The sequence below is a fragment of the Aphelocoma coerulescens genome, chromosome 14 (assembly GCF_041296385.1).
Source record: "Aphelocoma coerulescens isolate FSJ_1873_10779 chromosome 14, UR_Acoe_1.0, whole genome shotgun sequence".
Taxonomy (NCBI): domain Eukaryota; kingdom Metazoa; phylum Chordata; class Aves; order Passeriformes; family Corvidae; genus Aphelocoma; species Aphelocoma coerulescens.
The window spans coordinates 9081508-9099619 of NC_091028.1; the positions used below are offsets into that span (position 1 = coordinate 9081508).

The window sequence follows — 18112 nt, forward strand, 5'->3', positions numbered from 1 at the left end:
GGGCGGGCGGCCGGGGCGGCGGCGGCGCGCCGGGGCCATGCCATGCCCGTAGGGAGAGATGCCTTTGGGAAATGGAGACACTGGAGCACAGCGCAAACATGGCGCCCCCGCGGCGCGGCTGCCGCTGCCGGGCTGGTGCCTGCTCTGCTCGCTGCTGTGCGGGGGGCTCGCCGCGACCCCGGCCCCCGCCTGCCGGCCCTGCGCCCCGGGCTGTGCCTGCGCCGCGCCCGCCTGCGCCGTCAACTGCTCGGCCCGCGGCATGGAGCGCCCCGCGGCCGCCGTGCCCCCCGCCGCCACCGCGCTGTGAGTACCGGGCACGCTGGGCACGGGCGGGGGGCGAGGGCCCGGCGCGGCCCGGGGGATGCGCGGTGCCGCCGGCCGAGCCCGGGGGGCGGCCCGGAGCGGCAGCTGGATAACCCCGGTGTCCCGTCGCGGGGGATGGAGCGGGAGGTTATGTGCCGGGAGTGCGGTTCGGGAGGTTCTTGGGGAATAACAGGAGGAGGGTGTGCGGGAACGAGCGGTTGGATGGGGGTTGAACGCTCCTTAAAGCAAATCCGAAAGACGCAACTAACAAGTAACAAACATTTCTCCGTGGAAGCGCTGGGATGGAATGACAGATGTGTTTGTGTGTAGATGCTGGTGTTGTTTTGGGTAGATCAATCAGGCGTGTTCCGTGGAGGGGCACGGGAATGGTCCATGTGCTCTGTCACTGAGATAAACTGACTGCATGACGCAAAAAACAGACGTGGGGAAAAGTTTGGTTTTCCGTAGGGAGCAACTTTTCAGTTCTTGACGAGACAAAAGCTTGGAGTGATTCATATAAGAGAGATGACGTGGGGCCCGGCACGGTGGATGGATCTCACATGAACTAATTTCTGGTGGTATTTCACTGCATTAAGGGTCTGCTTTTCTATTTGGATATTCTTAACTAAGCTTTTACTTTTTAGTGTCAATACAGAGATACTGCAGAAGTTGTGGAGTACCACTGTAAACATACATTGTAGCTTTTGCAGGCTGGACTAACTTCAGGAAAATGTGCACATCTCTAAATCCAGCAGCCAAGGTGTTTTCCAGCTCTTTTCTTACTAGATACATTTAGACTTTTGCAAACAAACCAGCTATTGTTTGTTGCAGAAAGTCCCTAACTGGAAAAGACTGGTTTTTATTAAGGAGGTTCTGGATTTGTGTTATCTGTTGTTGGTTTGAGATGGGGATCTGCAGCTCCCGAGGCTGCGACAGAGGTGGAACCTGCCAGCTCCTCGCTGGTCACTGTAGAGCAGCCTCCTGAAGGCTGTGATGACCAGTCCTTCCTTTGGCTTTTTGAAGATTTGGGGCTATTACAATGTGTTTCTGTGATTATTAATTTTGGTAGTAAGTGTTTGAGACTACGTTATTGTTGTTCAGAGGCGCTGAGTTGTGAAAGCTCCCAGAATGTTTTGGATTAGATGTTGTGCAGTGACAGATGGAAGTGGGACATAAAGCTCTTGCAGGTGAACAAAACCATGGGAAGGGGAAATCTACCGGAACAATGGATAGTGTTAATGGCACCATGTTCTGATTCCAGAAGTGTTTGGGTAGGGCACAGAACGGTGCTCTGCCGAGGGCTAGTTGTATTAGGAATTTAGGCTGTAGAGTCATCTTTGTCAGGCAGCTCATCACTGTGTGTGCAACTGTGTGTGCTGGTCCTGTTCTGAGGGCTGGGTAAGATGTGCTGAAGTGGGTTTCTTTCAAGTTTACTGCCCTGTTTGGCCTCCTGATGATGGCAGAGAATGCAGGTGTGTACTCACTCTGTTATTATAACCATGAAGAATTTAAAGATTCATTTCACTGTGATGAGAGTGACTCTGGCTCATGGCGCAGTGAGGTTTTGCAAGTGGTTTTGCCTATTCATTTCACATTCCCTGTGTTGAACACTGACAGGTAAATAAAGTTTATCTATTCTCTCATTAGAGGAAAAATTATTTTTTAATATCTCAACAACCCCTTTCTAAAAAATGAATTATTTTGAAATGAAAGCAGCCTTTAGAAAGGCCACATTCTGAAAATTCCCCACGCCAAAATTCCCGGACCCTGCTCAGGCGTGTGCTCTCAGCTGCACTCAGCAACTGTGCTTCCATATTTCTGGCCGTAGAAGCGAGGCCTAGGAAATGAATTCCTCTTGTATCTGACGTTTTAGACAGAGCAGCTTTGAGGAAATAAATGCCAACTGCGGCCGCACTGTTACCAGGAGCACAGGGAAATGTCCCATCCAAAGAATCACTAAGGAAATGGGCTCTGCTGCTCGCAGACACCACATACCTCGCTGGAAGCAGTCGCCAGGCAGACCGAATGGGAATATTGGCCCCTTCCCATCGCCAGAGTCAGGTTCTTGAAGTGTAACGCAAAGTCTGGCTGGAACCAGGAGCAAAGTCTGCTTTTCCAAATAATCCGCAGTGCTCAACGTGTAAAACTGAACTTGAGGAGCAACGCGCTTCAAGTGGCAGCATTTGCACTTCTGAGCCCCTCTGAGGGGCTCCATCCAAGGAATGCTCTGATCCATCTCTTTTCAAGTGCTTTGCTCTCAGCGCTACCCGATTTTGTTGTGCATTTATTTGAGCCTGAGCTTTTTCTTGAGCTTTCATCACTTATTTCATTCCTCAACTGGAAATCACCCTCACCAAAGTTTTCTGACTTTCCCTTGCAAATACTGCTTCTTTCTGACACATCTTGAGTGTCATGGCAGGTTTGAAGTGGAAATTAGAATCTCGATGTAAAAGGATGAGAGTTGAAACTTCCTTTATTTTCCCCTCATTAGCATGGAATAGTATTTGTGGCTGGGTGAGAAGGAGAAGCTGGGAGCAGAGGAGCTCTGCTATTGTCAGGCTCCTGCAGAAGCAGGTTTGGGGGTCAGAACTTTCATCCAAAACCAAGTGGGGTTTTTTGTGGCTTTGGCAGTGAGCCCTGGGGTTGCACTGCCCAGCCGGTGACTTCACCTAAACAAACCTTAAAATAAACAGATCCTGTGACTCAGGAACCTGGAGTCTGTGATATTTTAAATTTCAAGAGTCAGCAACGATTGGTAGATTTTGATACTACTACATGATACAGGGAAAGCCTGTTCAAGGCTTGAGGTGTCTTCAAAACCTATCGGGGAAAAAAAATTCCAGTTTAAATTAAAATCTGATTCAGGTAAACCCACAGGCAGCGGAGTGTCTGTACAGTAGTGTCCAGGCCACAAAAGCAAAATAGCTCTATTGCTGTTCCTAGAAAAAATTGAGACAGCCTGGAATGTCATTCTTATAGGAAGCCATATCCCAGTGAAAACAAGGCTGCATTTCTCTTTTGTAAGAAATTTTGGAGGGGGAAAAGGGCCCAAATGAGGTGCTAGATAAATATTTTGCCAGTGAGATTCCTTCAGCCTGTGGAAGGGACCAGTCCCATAAGCAACTTGTAGCTATAGTTTGAGTATGAACAAGGGGGCGATTCTGTGGTGTTGTGACAGAGCAGAACAGGCTCTGGTGTTAGAGAGGGCTGGGTTGTTTATTGTGCTCCTTCCTAAAGCTTCAGAGAAGTCTCAGTGCTGTTCCCATGACTGAGAAACTTTTTTAAAATAAAAACTTTGGCTTTTTTTTGGTGATGTTTCAAAGTGTATTAAGAAAAATGTCCCATCTCAGGAAGAACAGGCATCCACCAGAGAGGCGGATTTGAAGGTGTTCCTGCTCTGTGCAAAAGTGGCAATTAAATAATCCCAAGCAGCATCAACATGTATTGGTTTTGTGAGCTGCAGTGTGGTGCAGCCATATCTACAAACCCTGCAAGTGGAAAAACCCCACGTGTTAAAGAATTGTGATTAAACATTTTGGAGCCCCACAGGGCAAGACGAGCTGTTGGTGGAACCTTCTGGGGTTCCTCTGACACCTGGTGTGTTTTTTCCTGTGCACTGTTTGCACTGATTTTTCCCTGTATTTCCTGAAATTTTTAAGTTTCCTGGTGGTGTTTTTCTGTGTGTTGCTTCTTCCTTGTTGGAGTGAAAGTGAGGGCTGATCCTGCTCTTCTCTTGCTGGCAAGCCCCTGGCAGGTCTCTTGTGTTTCACTCAGCTGCTTTCATTCTGCTCTCACAAAGAGTGGATTTAAAAGAAAACCACTCACTCAGAAGGTAGAACTCATATGGTTTGTTAATGCTTCTCTGCCTTTCATCCCGTTTAATGAGATTCCTTGTTTTATCTCTTGTCATGCCGTGTTTTCCACACTGTGGTTTCCATAACGCGTCTCTGCGTCATCCTTTCTCTGTTTCTCCAAGCTTTGTTGTCCTTTGATTGATTGTTGCAGTTCAGCTTGATTTTGTATTTTATTTACTCCATATGTCCCCAGACATTTATATGAGTTGTAATAAGTGAATAACAAAGTGAGCAGGGGAAGCAGAACAGCTCGGGAGCAAAGCTGTGCATTCCAGTGCCAGGGTGGAGCGGGCTGGGAGCTGCTTGGATCTTGCTTTTGATGTGAGCAGAGTGCATGGAGGAGTGTGGGGAATAGGGTGGGTTTTGGGGGACACAGCACTTGTGAATTAGTCCCTCCATGGCCAAAAGCTTGATTTTAGGCAGTCACTGTCAGGCTCAAAGAGAAAATTTCCCATCTCTTCCCCAGTGGAAAGTTGGAAGCTCTGCTCCCAGGCTGTGCTTACAGTGCTGTTGCTGTTCAGAGGAATGGCTGCTGCTGCTCATCAGTCCTCCCTTTTCTCCCCCCACATCAAACCACCCTTCTCTCCCGCCCCACCATCCCACCCTTCTCTCCCTCCCTTGCTGAAGTGTGGCTCCAAGGCTGGAAAGCCGCAGTGGCTACGAAGCTGCTGGCCACGCTCCCCTTCAGCTGCTGCCGCCTGCACGGACAAGCTCTGCCGAAGGTCACTGCCTGTCCCAAAGGAGGGTAAGGGGGAGGGTGTCCTATCCAACCTCTCCAGCCCTTATTTCTCAGCCTTCCTTGGCAGTAAAGAATGAGCCTGTTTGTTATATCGAATCACTGTTCTTTGCTTAGATACTGAAGTGAAGTTGGCATCTCTGTTTGCCAAAACTAAAAATGTCAATTGAAACATAATGATAGTTTTTTACTTTGCAAAGGGCACAAAAAGGAAAACTCATGTGCTTGCTGCCATTCACGTTTATTTAAAGGATAGCTGTCATCAGGAAGAGCATCAACAACGTGCAGTGTATTATAGGAACCATGACTATTCTGTCATAGAATCACAGAATCCTGGAATAGTTTGGGTGGGAAAGGGCCTTAAAGATCATCTCATGTCACTCCTCTGCTATTGGCAGGGACATCTTCCTGTAGACCAAGTTGTTCCAAGCCCCATTCAACCTGGCCTTGGACACTTCAGTGATCCAGGGGCAGCCACAGCTTCTTTGAGCAACCTTTGCCAGGGCCTCCCCACCATCACAGGGATGATTTTTTTCCATATATCTAACCTCAGTTTTTCCTCTTTCAGTATGAACCCATTCCCACGTGTCCTATCACTACAGTTCCTGATGAACAGTCCCTCTCTGGCTTCCCTGTAGCTCTTTCAGATACTGGAAGGTGCTATGAGCTCTCCACGCAACCTTCTCCTCTCCAGGCTGAAGTTCAGCTCTTCCCTTTCCCTCAAAAGATCACATCCTTTTTGATAATGTGCAGATAAGCAAAACACAGATAATTAAAACAAAGTGTGATATTCCTCAGTCAGCTGTTTCTACTGCATTAACAGCAAAATAGTTGCCCTCAGGTTAGGAACAGGTAAATCTCTTTGGCTTCCTGGCATCAGGCCTTGGAAAAACCTCACTGAGCTGAGCTTGGCGGTGAAGTTTCAGACGTGGCATATGGTCCTGTGTAATTCTGTTTAACCTACTGTCATGCTGAATGTAATTAGCAGCCTGTAGTAAGGGATTGTGATAGGCTGGGTTGGTGACAGGACTTGATGTTCATTCACTCTGTGGTAACGGATCTCCCACCTACGGCATTTGTGGGTGTTGGAGTGTGGCCCTGCTGTACCTGCAGGCTGGGGCTGTGGGTGCCCTCTGGCAGTGCAGGGTTGGGAGCCGGTGGGATCCTCTTTTCTCCCTGCAGTTGTGTTGGCAGATGCTCTGAAGGACCATCGGGACAGGGCTGTGCTCGCTCTCCCAGCAGCCACAGCAGCTCGTTTCTGACGAGCCTGCAGGACAATCTGGAGTGACACGGATTCTGGATCCAAGCCACGACTCAGACAGCCTGTTCCTATTCATCTGAAATTGTCCCTGGCCACCACACCATGGCCTTGTTTCTCCTGGTGACAGCTGGGCAGCTCGTTTTCTGTCAGCCTGTACATGCAGCTCCTTGTGTGGAGAAGCACGCTGGGCTCTGTGCGGTACAATCTGTGTGCCTGTGATGCAGTCACAGGGTCTAATCACTGCTTTGAAAGGGACATTTCCAGGGTGGGGTTTGTAGCCCTCCCAGAGCCTGTGCCCACCTCCTTGGACAGACCTTCTGGTCCTTTAAAGAGCTACAGGAGAGGGGAGAAGGACTTGTGATGAGGGCATGGAGTGCCAGGACAAGGGGGAATGGCTTCCCACTGCCAGAGGGCAGGGATAGATGGGATATTGGGAGGAAATTGTTCCCTGTGAGGTTGCCTGGAGAAGCTGGAAGTGTCCAAGGCCAGGCTGGGACAGGGCTTGGAGCACCTGGGGATAGTGGAAGGTGTCCCTGCCCATGGCAGGGGGTGGCACTGGATGACCTTTAATCCAACCCAGTCCCATCCAACCCAGACCGTTCGGTGATTCCCTGGTTCTGTGGTACTTGCAGATCCCCAGCAATGGCCTCCTCACAGCTCCATTGCAACATCCCCTGGCAGCACCTCAGGCCTGGCTCCCACAGGATCCCTGCTGCTGCTCTGGGCTCCTCTGGCAGGGACAGGAACTACGCAGATCCAGAGGCAAAGGAGCAGTTTTCCCTGCAGGGACAGGCAGCGACGCCTCTCTTTCCTCCCTCTGGCCTGGGGGCTTGCATGGGATCCTGTGAACCCTTTCCCAGCTGGTCGGGGGCTCTGGTCCTGCTGGGAATGGGTTAAACAGGCTCCATGGTCCGGGAGCGGTGGGAGTGGCGCTCTAAAAAGAGGACCCAGGGTGTGGGTTGAGTCCTCCGGAGGGAGGAACCCGAGGAACAGCTAAGCCTGGGAAAGCAGAGCCCAGCCGGATTGTGTTGGCCAAAGCTGAGCGTTTCTCTCTCAGACCACGCCTCGGGAAGGGGGTGGAGTGAGGCTGGGCTGGAGCTGCGGATTTTGGTTTAGGGCAGGTTGGTGGAAGCGTCTGTGTCCTGTCCCGGGAGATTCTTGCACTTACACAGCCCCAGGGTGGTGAGCTGGGGGTATGATCCCTTGATCCCTAAAACTGTGATGGGAGCACGTGAATCCCTGTGAGAGCTGGGGAAAAAAATCCCGTGATCCTTTTTTTTTTCTGGTGTATTTTTGTAGTGCAAAAATGTTGCTTGAAGAAGGACTACAGAAGTGCCTATTTTTGTTCCTCTCTGTTCACCCGCTCGCCTCACAGCTGGCTGGATGTGTGTTAGGGGTTGAATGCAGCCTTTCCATATGTGGCTTGGAAATTCCAGCTGTTCCATTCCTGTCTCTGCTGCCGGTGCTCCCATATGCCACATTTCCAAGAGCAGGATGCTCATCCTGGCACAGGGGCCTTGGGCTGTGCATGGGGGCCTTGTGCGGCATTGCAGCTCTTGGGTGTTTGAGTGGGGCTGTTAGGAGAGGTGTCAAACAAGCCTTCCCTTGCAGAGGATGCTCATGGCCCCAGTGTGCAGCCTAGGGCTGGCACCCAGCATCCTGCTGGCAGTGGGACCAGCCCTGTCACTCTGGGAATGTTAATGGGTTTTCCCTCCTGGGTTGCTCCTGTGCTGGCCCTTCCATGGGCAGGGGCTGTGTGGCTGTTTGGGAGCACAGGGAACCAGCCAGCCATGCTCTGCAGCCAGTGCCAGGCGCTCTGTGGGGTGATAAGAACAATAATCACGGGCCCCATTCCATGCCACGTGCTCCCAGCACAGTGCGTGTTCCACATTTCCTCTCCTGGGTCTTGGAGAGCTGAGGGAACAGCTGGAAACCACAATGGGATGCAGAGTGGAGCCTCTAAGAAAAGTGTTGCAGCCACATTCCCTCCTCTTTGCTGTGCTTTGTACTGCCCTCAGACACCTCTGCTTAAGTCTGTGTTGTTTCACCAAAAGAGGAGTGGGACAGGGTTTTTAGGATGGTGACTGCCTTGTCACCCCCAGACAGATCCCAGGGACACAGGGGACCTGGTGAAAGGCTCTGAGCCCTGGCAGAGCCTGTGCAGACAGTGTCGTGCTTCTGGGAGCGCAGAGCCGGCCCTCAGCAGAGTTGGGTTTCACCCCTCCCCAGATGAAAAAGGTTTGGAAAGCTTTCTGGAAAGAGTGAGTTTGCAAAGGAGGAGTTTGGATATGGAAAGAGCAATCAACTGGCACCTTTCATGTTTCATATTGCTGCACCAGCTCTGGGATCTCATAGATTGGTGCAGGCACCGTGAAAGGGCAGCTCTTACCTGAGACCTGCATGTGATCCAGGCAATCCTGCAAAAGCATCAGCTTGGAATATGGGCACTTGCCTTTGAGGTTGGCTGCTGCCATTCCAGTCTCCTAAATGATTCCAGCAGGATGCACAGTGACTCCTCAGTGATTTGTGTCACAGAACTGCCCTCGCACCTAAGCAAAGCACAATTAAAAAGAAATCTTCTATTCCCTAAAGCAAAACACAGTGTTCATCTGAAATGTGATGCAGAGTGATTCCCTGGGAGAAGAGTTTCCACTGGAAAATATCTTGGCTTCTGACCAACACTCTGTGAAGCAGTTGTAGAGGACAGCTCGTTATTGCTACCTGGGTGATTTTCTGGAGGAGGACTGTTAACATAAGCAGGAGTTGGTGAAGCCATTAGTCAGGATCCCATCTCAGCTCCTTCACTACGCAGCAAAAAGAAGATTCCCTGTCCTCCCAGACTCTGGAGACGACTGCAAGTAGAGAGCCACTGCCATGAGCAGAGTGGCGTTGGCCAGAGATTCATAAGTAATGAATTAAATCTGTGCAGAGCAAAGGTTTCTATCAGAGTGTGGGAACATTATTTTACTCCTACGGAGGGAAAACATGAAGTCAGTGGCTTTATAGACTGAGCTCTGTGACCTCTGATTGCATGGATGGTGCAAAGTTTGGATCAGAAGTCTTAAAAAAATTAGTGTAGACAAAACTGAGGTGGGAAAACAAAGGCTAGATGAGGCCAAGGGTTAGCCTTTGTTAGTCCCTGAGTTGTGTTAAGAAAATTCACTGTAGCTGGTATCTGTGGTGGATTGTGTTCCTACAACAGTAAGGAAGGGCTTTACTTGAGGAAAATTGAAAGGAAAGGTGCTGCTCCTGTGTACAGGAAAGCTGTGTAGGGCATAGCACAGATCAGGCAGCACCGTGGAGACAAAACTCAAGCTGTCTGGGTGGCATTCGAGGTTCTGCTGGACTGACACAACATAATTCCCAAGGTTTAATTGAGAGGGAAGACACACCCTGCTTTCTGCAGGAAGTGCCAGGAGCATCACTGGTTCCTGACTGTGTTTCATACAATACAAAAGAATAACTTCAGTAGCCCAACAGCCAGACCCTGAACTCTGAGCTCCAATGCCCTCACTGTGCTCTCTCTTGTCACTCCCTGTATCCAGTAATTAAACCATTACTTGGAAAGCTCTGTGCCTTTACGGTGTTTACAGGACAGTGAGCTGTCAAGGTAGCAATGCCACTGGCCTTGGGTGGTTTAATTTCTGGTTACACTCACTGGTTGAATCTGATACAGCCACAAATTTAAGTGGCATTAACTTGGATTTGCTTTGCTTTGCATATAGTGCCCCATGCTGTGCAGCCAGTCAGATGGGAATATTTCCCTCTGGCATAAGTTAGTCTTTGCAGCAATTAAATGGTTAATTACAGCTGGCCATCAGATCTCTAAAACAAGCCAGCGGAGCCCACTGCTGTGCTCTGCGTCCCTGTGGATTAGCCGGACACATCCAAGTCTGCAGCTTGATCCTACAACTTCAGAGAGAGCTGGGAGAGTTTGGAAATTCATCTCCAACACCCCCGCTCTCACAGAACCCACAGCTTCCCCTGAAGGAGATCCACTCTGGCTGCTTGGGAGAGACATTTCGTAAGTTATCAGAGGATTTTTTCACAGAATCCCAGAATCATTTAGGTTGGAAAAGACTTTCAAGCTCATTGAGTCCAACCTGTGGCCAATCCCCGTGTTGAGGATGGGCAGCCCATCTCTGCATCCTCATCTCACAGGTGGGTGCTCTGATCAGCAGCGCGGAGCACCTTTAGCTCCCTGTGCAGACTGACCACAATTCCTCTGTTCCCATAGAGCAGGAAAAGCAGCTCTGGAGCTTGTGTTCCATTTCCTGGCTTGCTCTGCAGCTCCTGGAAGCTGCTGGATTCTGCAGCAGCCATGGGGGCTGTGTGAAGGCCGGGAGTAGCTTCCCTCTGTCCTCCCCTCGGCAGTCAGGGAAGTGCAGTGCATACCTTGGTTTGGGAAGGGAGCCGAGCTACTGGGGGCAGTGTTGTCTAAGGGCTGGAACGCAGAGGGGGAAGCAGGACTCCTGCTTTTGTTTTCAGTTTGACCCTGGTGTTGTGGGCTGGGCTGTCAGGGATTCCTCTGCATCCCTCTCCCTGCCTGAGCAATGGGACTGGGGCTTCATTGCCTTGCGAGAGTATTGTCCTGGTTATTTATGGGAATTTAATGCTTGTGGAGTGCTTCAGTGCTTGGCTGCTGGAAAAATGCCCTGGATTTGTAATTCCTGCTTGCCTGGTGCTTTGCCATCCTTGTGAGGGGGCAGTAAAACATTCTGTAGCAGCTCTTGGGAAGATGAATCTTCAGGCTGAGCAAGGGGAACATCGGGGCAGCAAAACAGATGTGGACTCGACAGGTACCCTTGGTCCTGCCTTCCCACCCCTGCTGGTGCTTCAGCCTCTTCTTCCTCATCCTCAGAACCAAACACAATCCAGTGTTTGGGGGGTACATCCTGAGTCACAGGTACTGGAGCCGGCAGGATCCCACTGTGCTCCCACTGGAGAACCATTAATTTTGTTTTTAAAGCATCTGGAAAAGAAGAAGAGTTTTCTTTTCTGCCCAGCTGGTATTTTTTGTTCAGGGCAGAACCATCAGTTTCCCAAACAGAGACATCCCAGCCCCAGATGGGAAGTCAGCCTTGTGTCCACTGCAAGGGAGCAGCTTCTGAGAGGAACGTGACTGCATTTCAGTGTTCCCACTGGAGTTTGAGCATGGCAGGGATGGCTTCAGTCCTCCTCCTGGCTGCACTCCACTTGTACACTTGTTTCTTTTAACTTCTTGGGGTCCTAGTTCTGGCTGGTTCACAGGCTGTGTGACAGTAGAATCATGGAATAACAGAATTGTTAAGGTTGGAAAAACCCTCCAAGACCATTGAGTCCAACCATTCCTCCAGCACTGCCAACTAATCATGTCCTCAGTCATTTCTCGGACACCTCCAGGGATGGTCACTCCACCACCTCCCTGGGCAGCCCCTTCTGATGCCTGACAACTCCTTCATGAAGAAATTCCTGCTGATGTCCAACCTGAACCTCCCCTTCCTGTTTTTCAGCTGGGCGAGGCTGTAAGAGCTCCATGCACAGAGTAAGGGAGGTGCCTAAGGTCACACAGGGAGTTTGTGTCCCAGCCCAGCCCTGAGCTCTCCCAGCGTTCTGAGGTGCAGCTGAGTGTGACAAACACGTGGGTTTGCACGTGGGGCCGATGTGGTGAAGGTCCTGCAATGTGAGATGATGGGTTGGGGCTGCTCATGGATCCAGCTGCCCCTGGAGCATCTTCAGGCTGGCAGAGCTGCATTCCCTGTCCTGTCCTGGCCCCAAAGACAGCACAGCATCCTGAGATGCGGATTGGTTTGGAGTGGGAATAGCAACAGCTGGTCACTGCATCCCTTTGCCTCCCTGTGAAGAGCTGGCCTGGCTCCTGGTGTCCCTGGAGGTCTGTGCAGACACTGTCCCTCCATGGTGACCTCCAGGATTCATCTGGTGTGACAAGGGGAGCAACATTTCGTCGTGGATCTGTGCCGGGGTTCTGGATTAATCATTACTGCACTTAATGGATTGTAACTCACAGCTAGAACCGTCCACATCACCTGAGGACTCTGCACACCAGACCAGTGGGGATCAGGTGCTGGCACAGCTCTGCTGCCCAGAACTGGGGCTCCCAGGAGGCGTGAGGGAATGGAGGCAGTGGTTAATAGGTAGGATGGAGTTAATAATTCACTGAATTCCTCAGCTACAAACTCTCTCTTCAGTATTTTTTTCTGGTGCTCTTGCTGGAAAGGAAATGGGGGTATGTGAAGCAAAACCACACTTAACAACTCACAGTAGCCCTGGTGTGTGCAGGATTTCTTGCCTTGTGCTGAGGGTGGAGCTCCCCTCTGAGAGGAGACGCTTGGATGGTCTGGTGGAGCTGAGCAGTGCTGGGATATTCGATATATTTGCACCTTTCACTTCGGATGCCTGGGCCAGGCCCTGGAGAAGGAAGTGTCTGGACTTTCACCTGCCTGAGACCCAGGAAAGATCTATATTTTTCTCACAGTAGTCAATCACCAACAAATCAGACAAAAGTGGGAGAACTTAATTAATGAAATAGCAAGGATGCAATTACTTACAAGAGTCCAGCTCTGCCAGCCAAAACATGAGTCAGCTACCTCTCATAAATCTTTAGATTAAAAAGAAATGAAAGAAAGCCAGATGCTGGTGCCCTCTGTGTTTTGGGCCTGAACTCCCATGTAGGAGACATCTGGAAGCATCTGTATCTCTCACTGAGGAGATACAGAGGAATAATAGACTTCAACAAAATAGAAGGGAAGGGAAGGGAAAAGCAGGGGTTATAGTTTAATGTCATGGTTCCAGGAGACAAGGGAACCCACCACTTCTTTTAGGACAAGACTGAGGGTGTCTTCTAGTTCTTCTTTTTGAGGTAAAGATGTGTCATGTAGATCCACATACCATAGGACCAGGTACAGGAATTTTTCACATGAGAGTGAAGAATAACCCAGTTGGTGTTAGTCATGCTGCAGAATGTGTTAGCAGTTCAACAGTGGCCCTAAACACCAAGTGGGATCCAATTTAAACCCATAAAAGTGAGGAAGTCTGGACTTGGAGCCTGTTCTTCTACCTGTGTACGCAGCCGTGCATGGAGTAGCTGTGGTATAAACAGCTTAGGAAGGCGTTGGGATTTCTTTTTACTCCATTAAACAGTTGTCATTTGTTTCCAACCATTTGATTTTATTGCTCCTCCTGTTTCACTCAGCAGGAAATTTAAAAAAAGCAGCCCAACACACAAGAAACAGATGCAAATTTTTAGTTGCTCAAATTCAGCTGAATGTAGGAGCTGGGGCTCCAGGTTGCTGCACAAAAATGTCTTAATGTCGGGTGATTCTGAGTGTAATAAAAATACGTGAAATCCATGCTCAGGCCTCTGAGGTGGTGATCTTAGAGGTCTTTTCCAACCATGGTGATTCTGTGATTTGCCTTTTTGTGTTATATGGGAGCGCCGGTCGTGAGTACAAAACTCTTTCTGCAGTTACAGTGCAGGCCGAGCATGGACAAAAGATGGTTATCTTGCTTCTAGAGCCTTCCATTCCCTCTTCCCATCCCTGGAAGTGTCCAAGGCCAGGTGGAATGGAGATCTGAGCTACCTGATCTAGTGGAAGGTGTCCCTGCCCATGGCATGGATCTGGATGATAATTTTATGATGCTTTCCAACCCAAACCATTCTGTGATTCTACAATTCCCTTCATCTGCTGTCAGCCTCAGCATCATCCCTCTACCCTTTAGGAGCTGCAGAGCTGCCCTCCCTGTGGAGCACCCAAAATGCCAGATGTACTCCAGAGCCACCCCTTGCCCTCCCGAGTCCTTGTCAGGCTGTCAGAAGGGTCTCAGCCCTTGTGGTCGCTCCGTGCGTGTGAGGCTGTGCTCTCCGGGGCTGCTCTGCTTGGGAAGTGCTCGCCAGACAGGGCAGGAGGCAGCTCTCAGAGTTTTCTTGGCAGGAGGGTGTGGAAAATGTTGGAAAGGAAAAATGGAGCTCAAGCAGTCTGCAGCCCTGTCTGCCTCGGGATCAGAGGCGTGTGCGAGGCCGGGGAGCTCTGCTCCTCACGCTCCTCCATCCCTGCGCATTCCCTGCTCTGCTCCCAACGCCTGCGTGCTCCAGATTTCATTTTATTGTGAGGAAAACAGTAGCTCTTTGATAGCCTTTCAAGGGATAAGATGGGAGAGACAGACTGCTTATTGGGAAAAGCCTTGGGGTCTTTGTGTTCCTAACCTCTGGTGTGACACAGAGGAGTGTGTGACAGAGCAGTGCCCAGCATGGGCTGGGGCTGTTGGAACAGGCACGACTGGGCAGCAATCCCAGCATAACTGAGCTGGAAAGGGACCTGTTTTGTCTTCTGGTGCATGACCCAGGAGCTTTTCTGACCACAGGTGCCCAGGCTGTGGTTTTCCCATCTGTTTTCCCACTCGATGCTCTGGGCTGGGTGACAAGGCGGGGATCGGTCACAGGTTGGACGCGTTGGTGTTGGAGGGCTTTCCAACCAGAGCAGATCATGGATCAGAGTCATCCTTACACCAGCAGCATTGTGGAGGATTCAGTTCTTGCCCTGTGCTGTCCCTTTTCCTCATGCGCTGGTGATCCTTCTTGCCTTGTTAAGCTGAGCTGTGATGCAGGATTACACCCCTCAGAGCAGTGCCTGTGGTGGGTTACATAATCCTCGTGCACAGAGCCTGCTGCAGTGAGGCAAGTCACTAATGTCCTCTTGGATCCTAGAGGAAGAGGGGTGCTATGGAAACCTAACTTGTTATTATTATATGGGAACAAAATTTATTATTTCACTCTTCTGCCTCAGTGTGATTACACCATGGAGCAATTTTTAGCCTTGGCAAGAAGGTGATTTAGCATAAGACCAAAGATGCAGCTTAACTCAGTGTCTGCCGTAAGTCTTGAGAGCTGTGTCTGAGAGAACTGGGCAAATTCTCCTTCTGCCAGCAGGGCTGATTTATGAGTGTCATCCTTGACGTTGCTGTGGTGTCCAAAGTTTACCAAGGATGTTTACCCAAACCTTCCAGAGTGTCTGTGTGGAGCCTGAGGAGGGATCAGGCTGCACTTATGTGTCCTGCTGATCTGAGCCTGCTTTGGGAGCCTTCCAGTCCCCGCGGGGCTCGGAGCAGAGCTGTGGCTGGTGCTGGGCACAGAGCACGCTGCATGCCCCTGCTCCTTGGGGCACTCTGTCTGAACCATTTTGTTTGTCTTGGCTTTGTCGTGGTGTTTCCTTGCTCTTCTTTCCCTTTTAAACAAAACAAATTTGCTGGTGGTTTGTGTGCACCATGAGCACCCTCTTACACAATCACCCTCGTGGGTTTCTGAAGAATAGGGAAGAGTAATTTTGGATTTAATCAATAGACTGAGGCACAGTCCAAGACAGTTGCTTGAACCTGAAGTGAAGCATCAGCCTCCCCAGAGACTCCTCAGCCAGCACTGTCCATGTTTGAGCCTTCCTATGCCAGGGAAGGGGCTCAGCCTTGGGCTTCTGTTTTGACCAACATGAAGTGGAACAACAACAACAGAATCAATCTGTTTTATTGTAGGAAAAAAATCCATGAACTGTAAGGGGCGTGACTTTCTCTTTTTTAAGATGTTTGTGTCAGCTCCAGGTGGATCTCTCATGGTTCATTTGTTCTTTCTAGATGTGTGCTTCACTGTGTGATGTGTGGGGACTGTCGGTGTTAGACCTACCTGTTGTAGCAGTAAACACCTGTAGGTCAGGTGAACCATCACAGGACCTGTGCTGGGGAACTTTGGAAAAACCGTGTGTTGAGGAAGATTTAAACTGACTGATTAAGAAAAGGTTTCTGAGAGGAAGAATCAGTATCAGTGTCAGTCCCAGCATGTGCTTGTGTGGGGAGTAGGCAATAATTTAAAAAGTTTCATATATTTAATATTTAATATATTTTCTGTACCTATTGACCTGGGAAGGAAATATCTCTTGGCTTTGCATATGCAAAGAAAAAGAGAAGAACCAGGACAAACAAGGCCCATGAAGCCACCTCAGCCTTACTCTGTGTTCTCCGAAGGAATGGAGTGTTCCAACCTTGTTCTGGTCCCATACACGAGGGAATGGCCAACCCTGGCTGGCTGAACCCCAGCCTGGGATGTCTTACCAGCTCGTGGCAGATGGAGAAATCAAACAAGGGACTTTGGGATGTGCCCTGTCCTTGTTAATGTGGTGAAGAAATCAGGAGAAAAAATGTCACAAAAACTGCAGGGAAGAGCTGCTTGCCAGAGAGATGGAATAATTAAAGAAAAAGGGTGGCTGTAGTAGAAGGAAAAATACTGATTGTGAATCATCAGCTGTCCGTGACTTTCCTGCTGTAAAAGGTTGAATGGTCCAGGCTGTGTATTTGTGCTGGCAGTGAGAGATCTCTACAATAACAGCCGTACCCTGTTTAGCTTTGCTACTATTTGGAGAATCTGTGCCAGGACTTATTGGAATCCCTCAGGCCGGCGTTTAGAAGATCTTTTAAAATTGGTGGGGCTGTGGGATGAGAAACCCTTGCTTGGTCTCCAGAGAAATTGGCTTTGTTTAAAAACAAAATCCACAGTAGGATGCTGAAGTATGTGAGATGTTTCGTACAGTAGCATTTAATGGGATCAGGAAAGGGATACCTCCCAGTAGTATTTGCAGGTATTAAATCATTAAGAAGATTAGCAGAGTTGCAAGACCTCTTTTTTCCTCTAGACAGTTTATTCCACATAATGATGTTCTTATAAAAGGATTAGAGGCATTGGTCCTGTGAGAGAAGGGAACAGGCACCGTAGTGATCCTCCCTTTAACAGATCCCTGACAGGATTGTAGTCTGAAGTGAATGGAATTATCTTTTCTCTGATTCCTCACAGAAAAGTCGCGGAATCATGGAATGGTTTGGGTTGGAGGAGACCTTAAAGACCGTCTCATTCCAACACCTTGCCATGGACAGGGGCACCTTCCACTAGGCCAGGTTGCTCCAGGCCCCATCCAGCCTGGCCTTGGACACTCCAAGTGTGTCTGCATTGTGTGTTTTATTTGAGGGAGGGACCTCTCTTTTCCCAAGCTGATCAGGGAGGGCAGTCTGCAGGATCAGCAGCTCCTTGTAGGAGAGGGACGTGGGTGCAGCCTGTGCCACCAGCTCTGTGCCTGCTGTGGTTCCACCAGGAAGCAGACTGGGACTCCTTCCTGTAGGCTGTGGAATTGCTTCTGTGATTTCCTCCTGTTTTTCCTGAGTTTGGGTTGAAAAAGATGCTCTGGAGATAGCCTGTCCTTGTCCTGGAACACATGTGACATACACATACCTGTGGATAACTCACGTGCCAGGACAGGGGACAATGGCCTGGCTCTGGGCTGTGGAAGGTGGAGGATCAGAGCCTTCTGTGTCCTTCCCCAAGGCATCTTGGAGGTTCTCCCTGAGGAGCACACACCCATGTTCTCAGCCCGTGGTGGCTCTTTCTACAGCCCCACGTTGTCCCCGGAGCTGCAGTACGAGCCCCTTGGGGCACAGGAGGCTTTGCAGTTGCTGGAGGGCTGTGGAGGAGCTGCACAGAAGCTCTTTTACAGCCAGCACAGACAAGCCCAGGAGGGTCTGACCAAGCCAAGGTCAGAGGTAAATTGTTCTTGTCGCTCTGGACAGGTGGAGATCAGTCCAGCCAAGGGGAAGAGTTGAGCTCAGGGGAACACTGGAAAGCAGGTTATCTCGAGGTCAGCTGCATCTTTCCAGGATAGGCTGATGACTTGATTGAAGCATTCTTCCAGAGCTCTTTCCAGGGATCTGGCCTTTGGTCTCCACCCCGTATCTCCAGATATGTTGCAGAGTGGATTTCTCAGCCCCTGCTACTTGGCAGAAGTGTGGACAATTACTCGTCTCAGGCAGATCATGTTATAGTTTTGGCTCTGTCCTATCCGGAGTTTAAGTTTTCAAAAGAATGGGTAAAATTGGATGTGCAAGTCCTGCTGAACCCAGGAGATCCAGACCCTTCCTGGCTGTGGTGTT

At 49.9% G+C, this 18112-nt stretch overlaps 1 protein-coding gene across 2 annotated transcripts in view; it reads left to right on the forward strand.

Moving 5' to 3' along the window:
* Window positions 1-18112, forward strand: part of PKD1 (polycystin 1, transient receptor potential channel interacting) — a 79685-nt gene continuing 61573 nt past the window's right edge. For both annotated transcript variants that reach the window (XM_069030415.1, XM_069030416.1), the window contains exon 1: window positions 1-303. In XM_069030415.1, the coding sequence (XP_068886516.1) occupies window positions 59-303 (245 nt within the window). In that variant the 5' untranslated portion in view covers window positions 1-58. The remainder of the gene's footprint in view (window positions 304-18112) is intronic.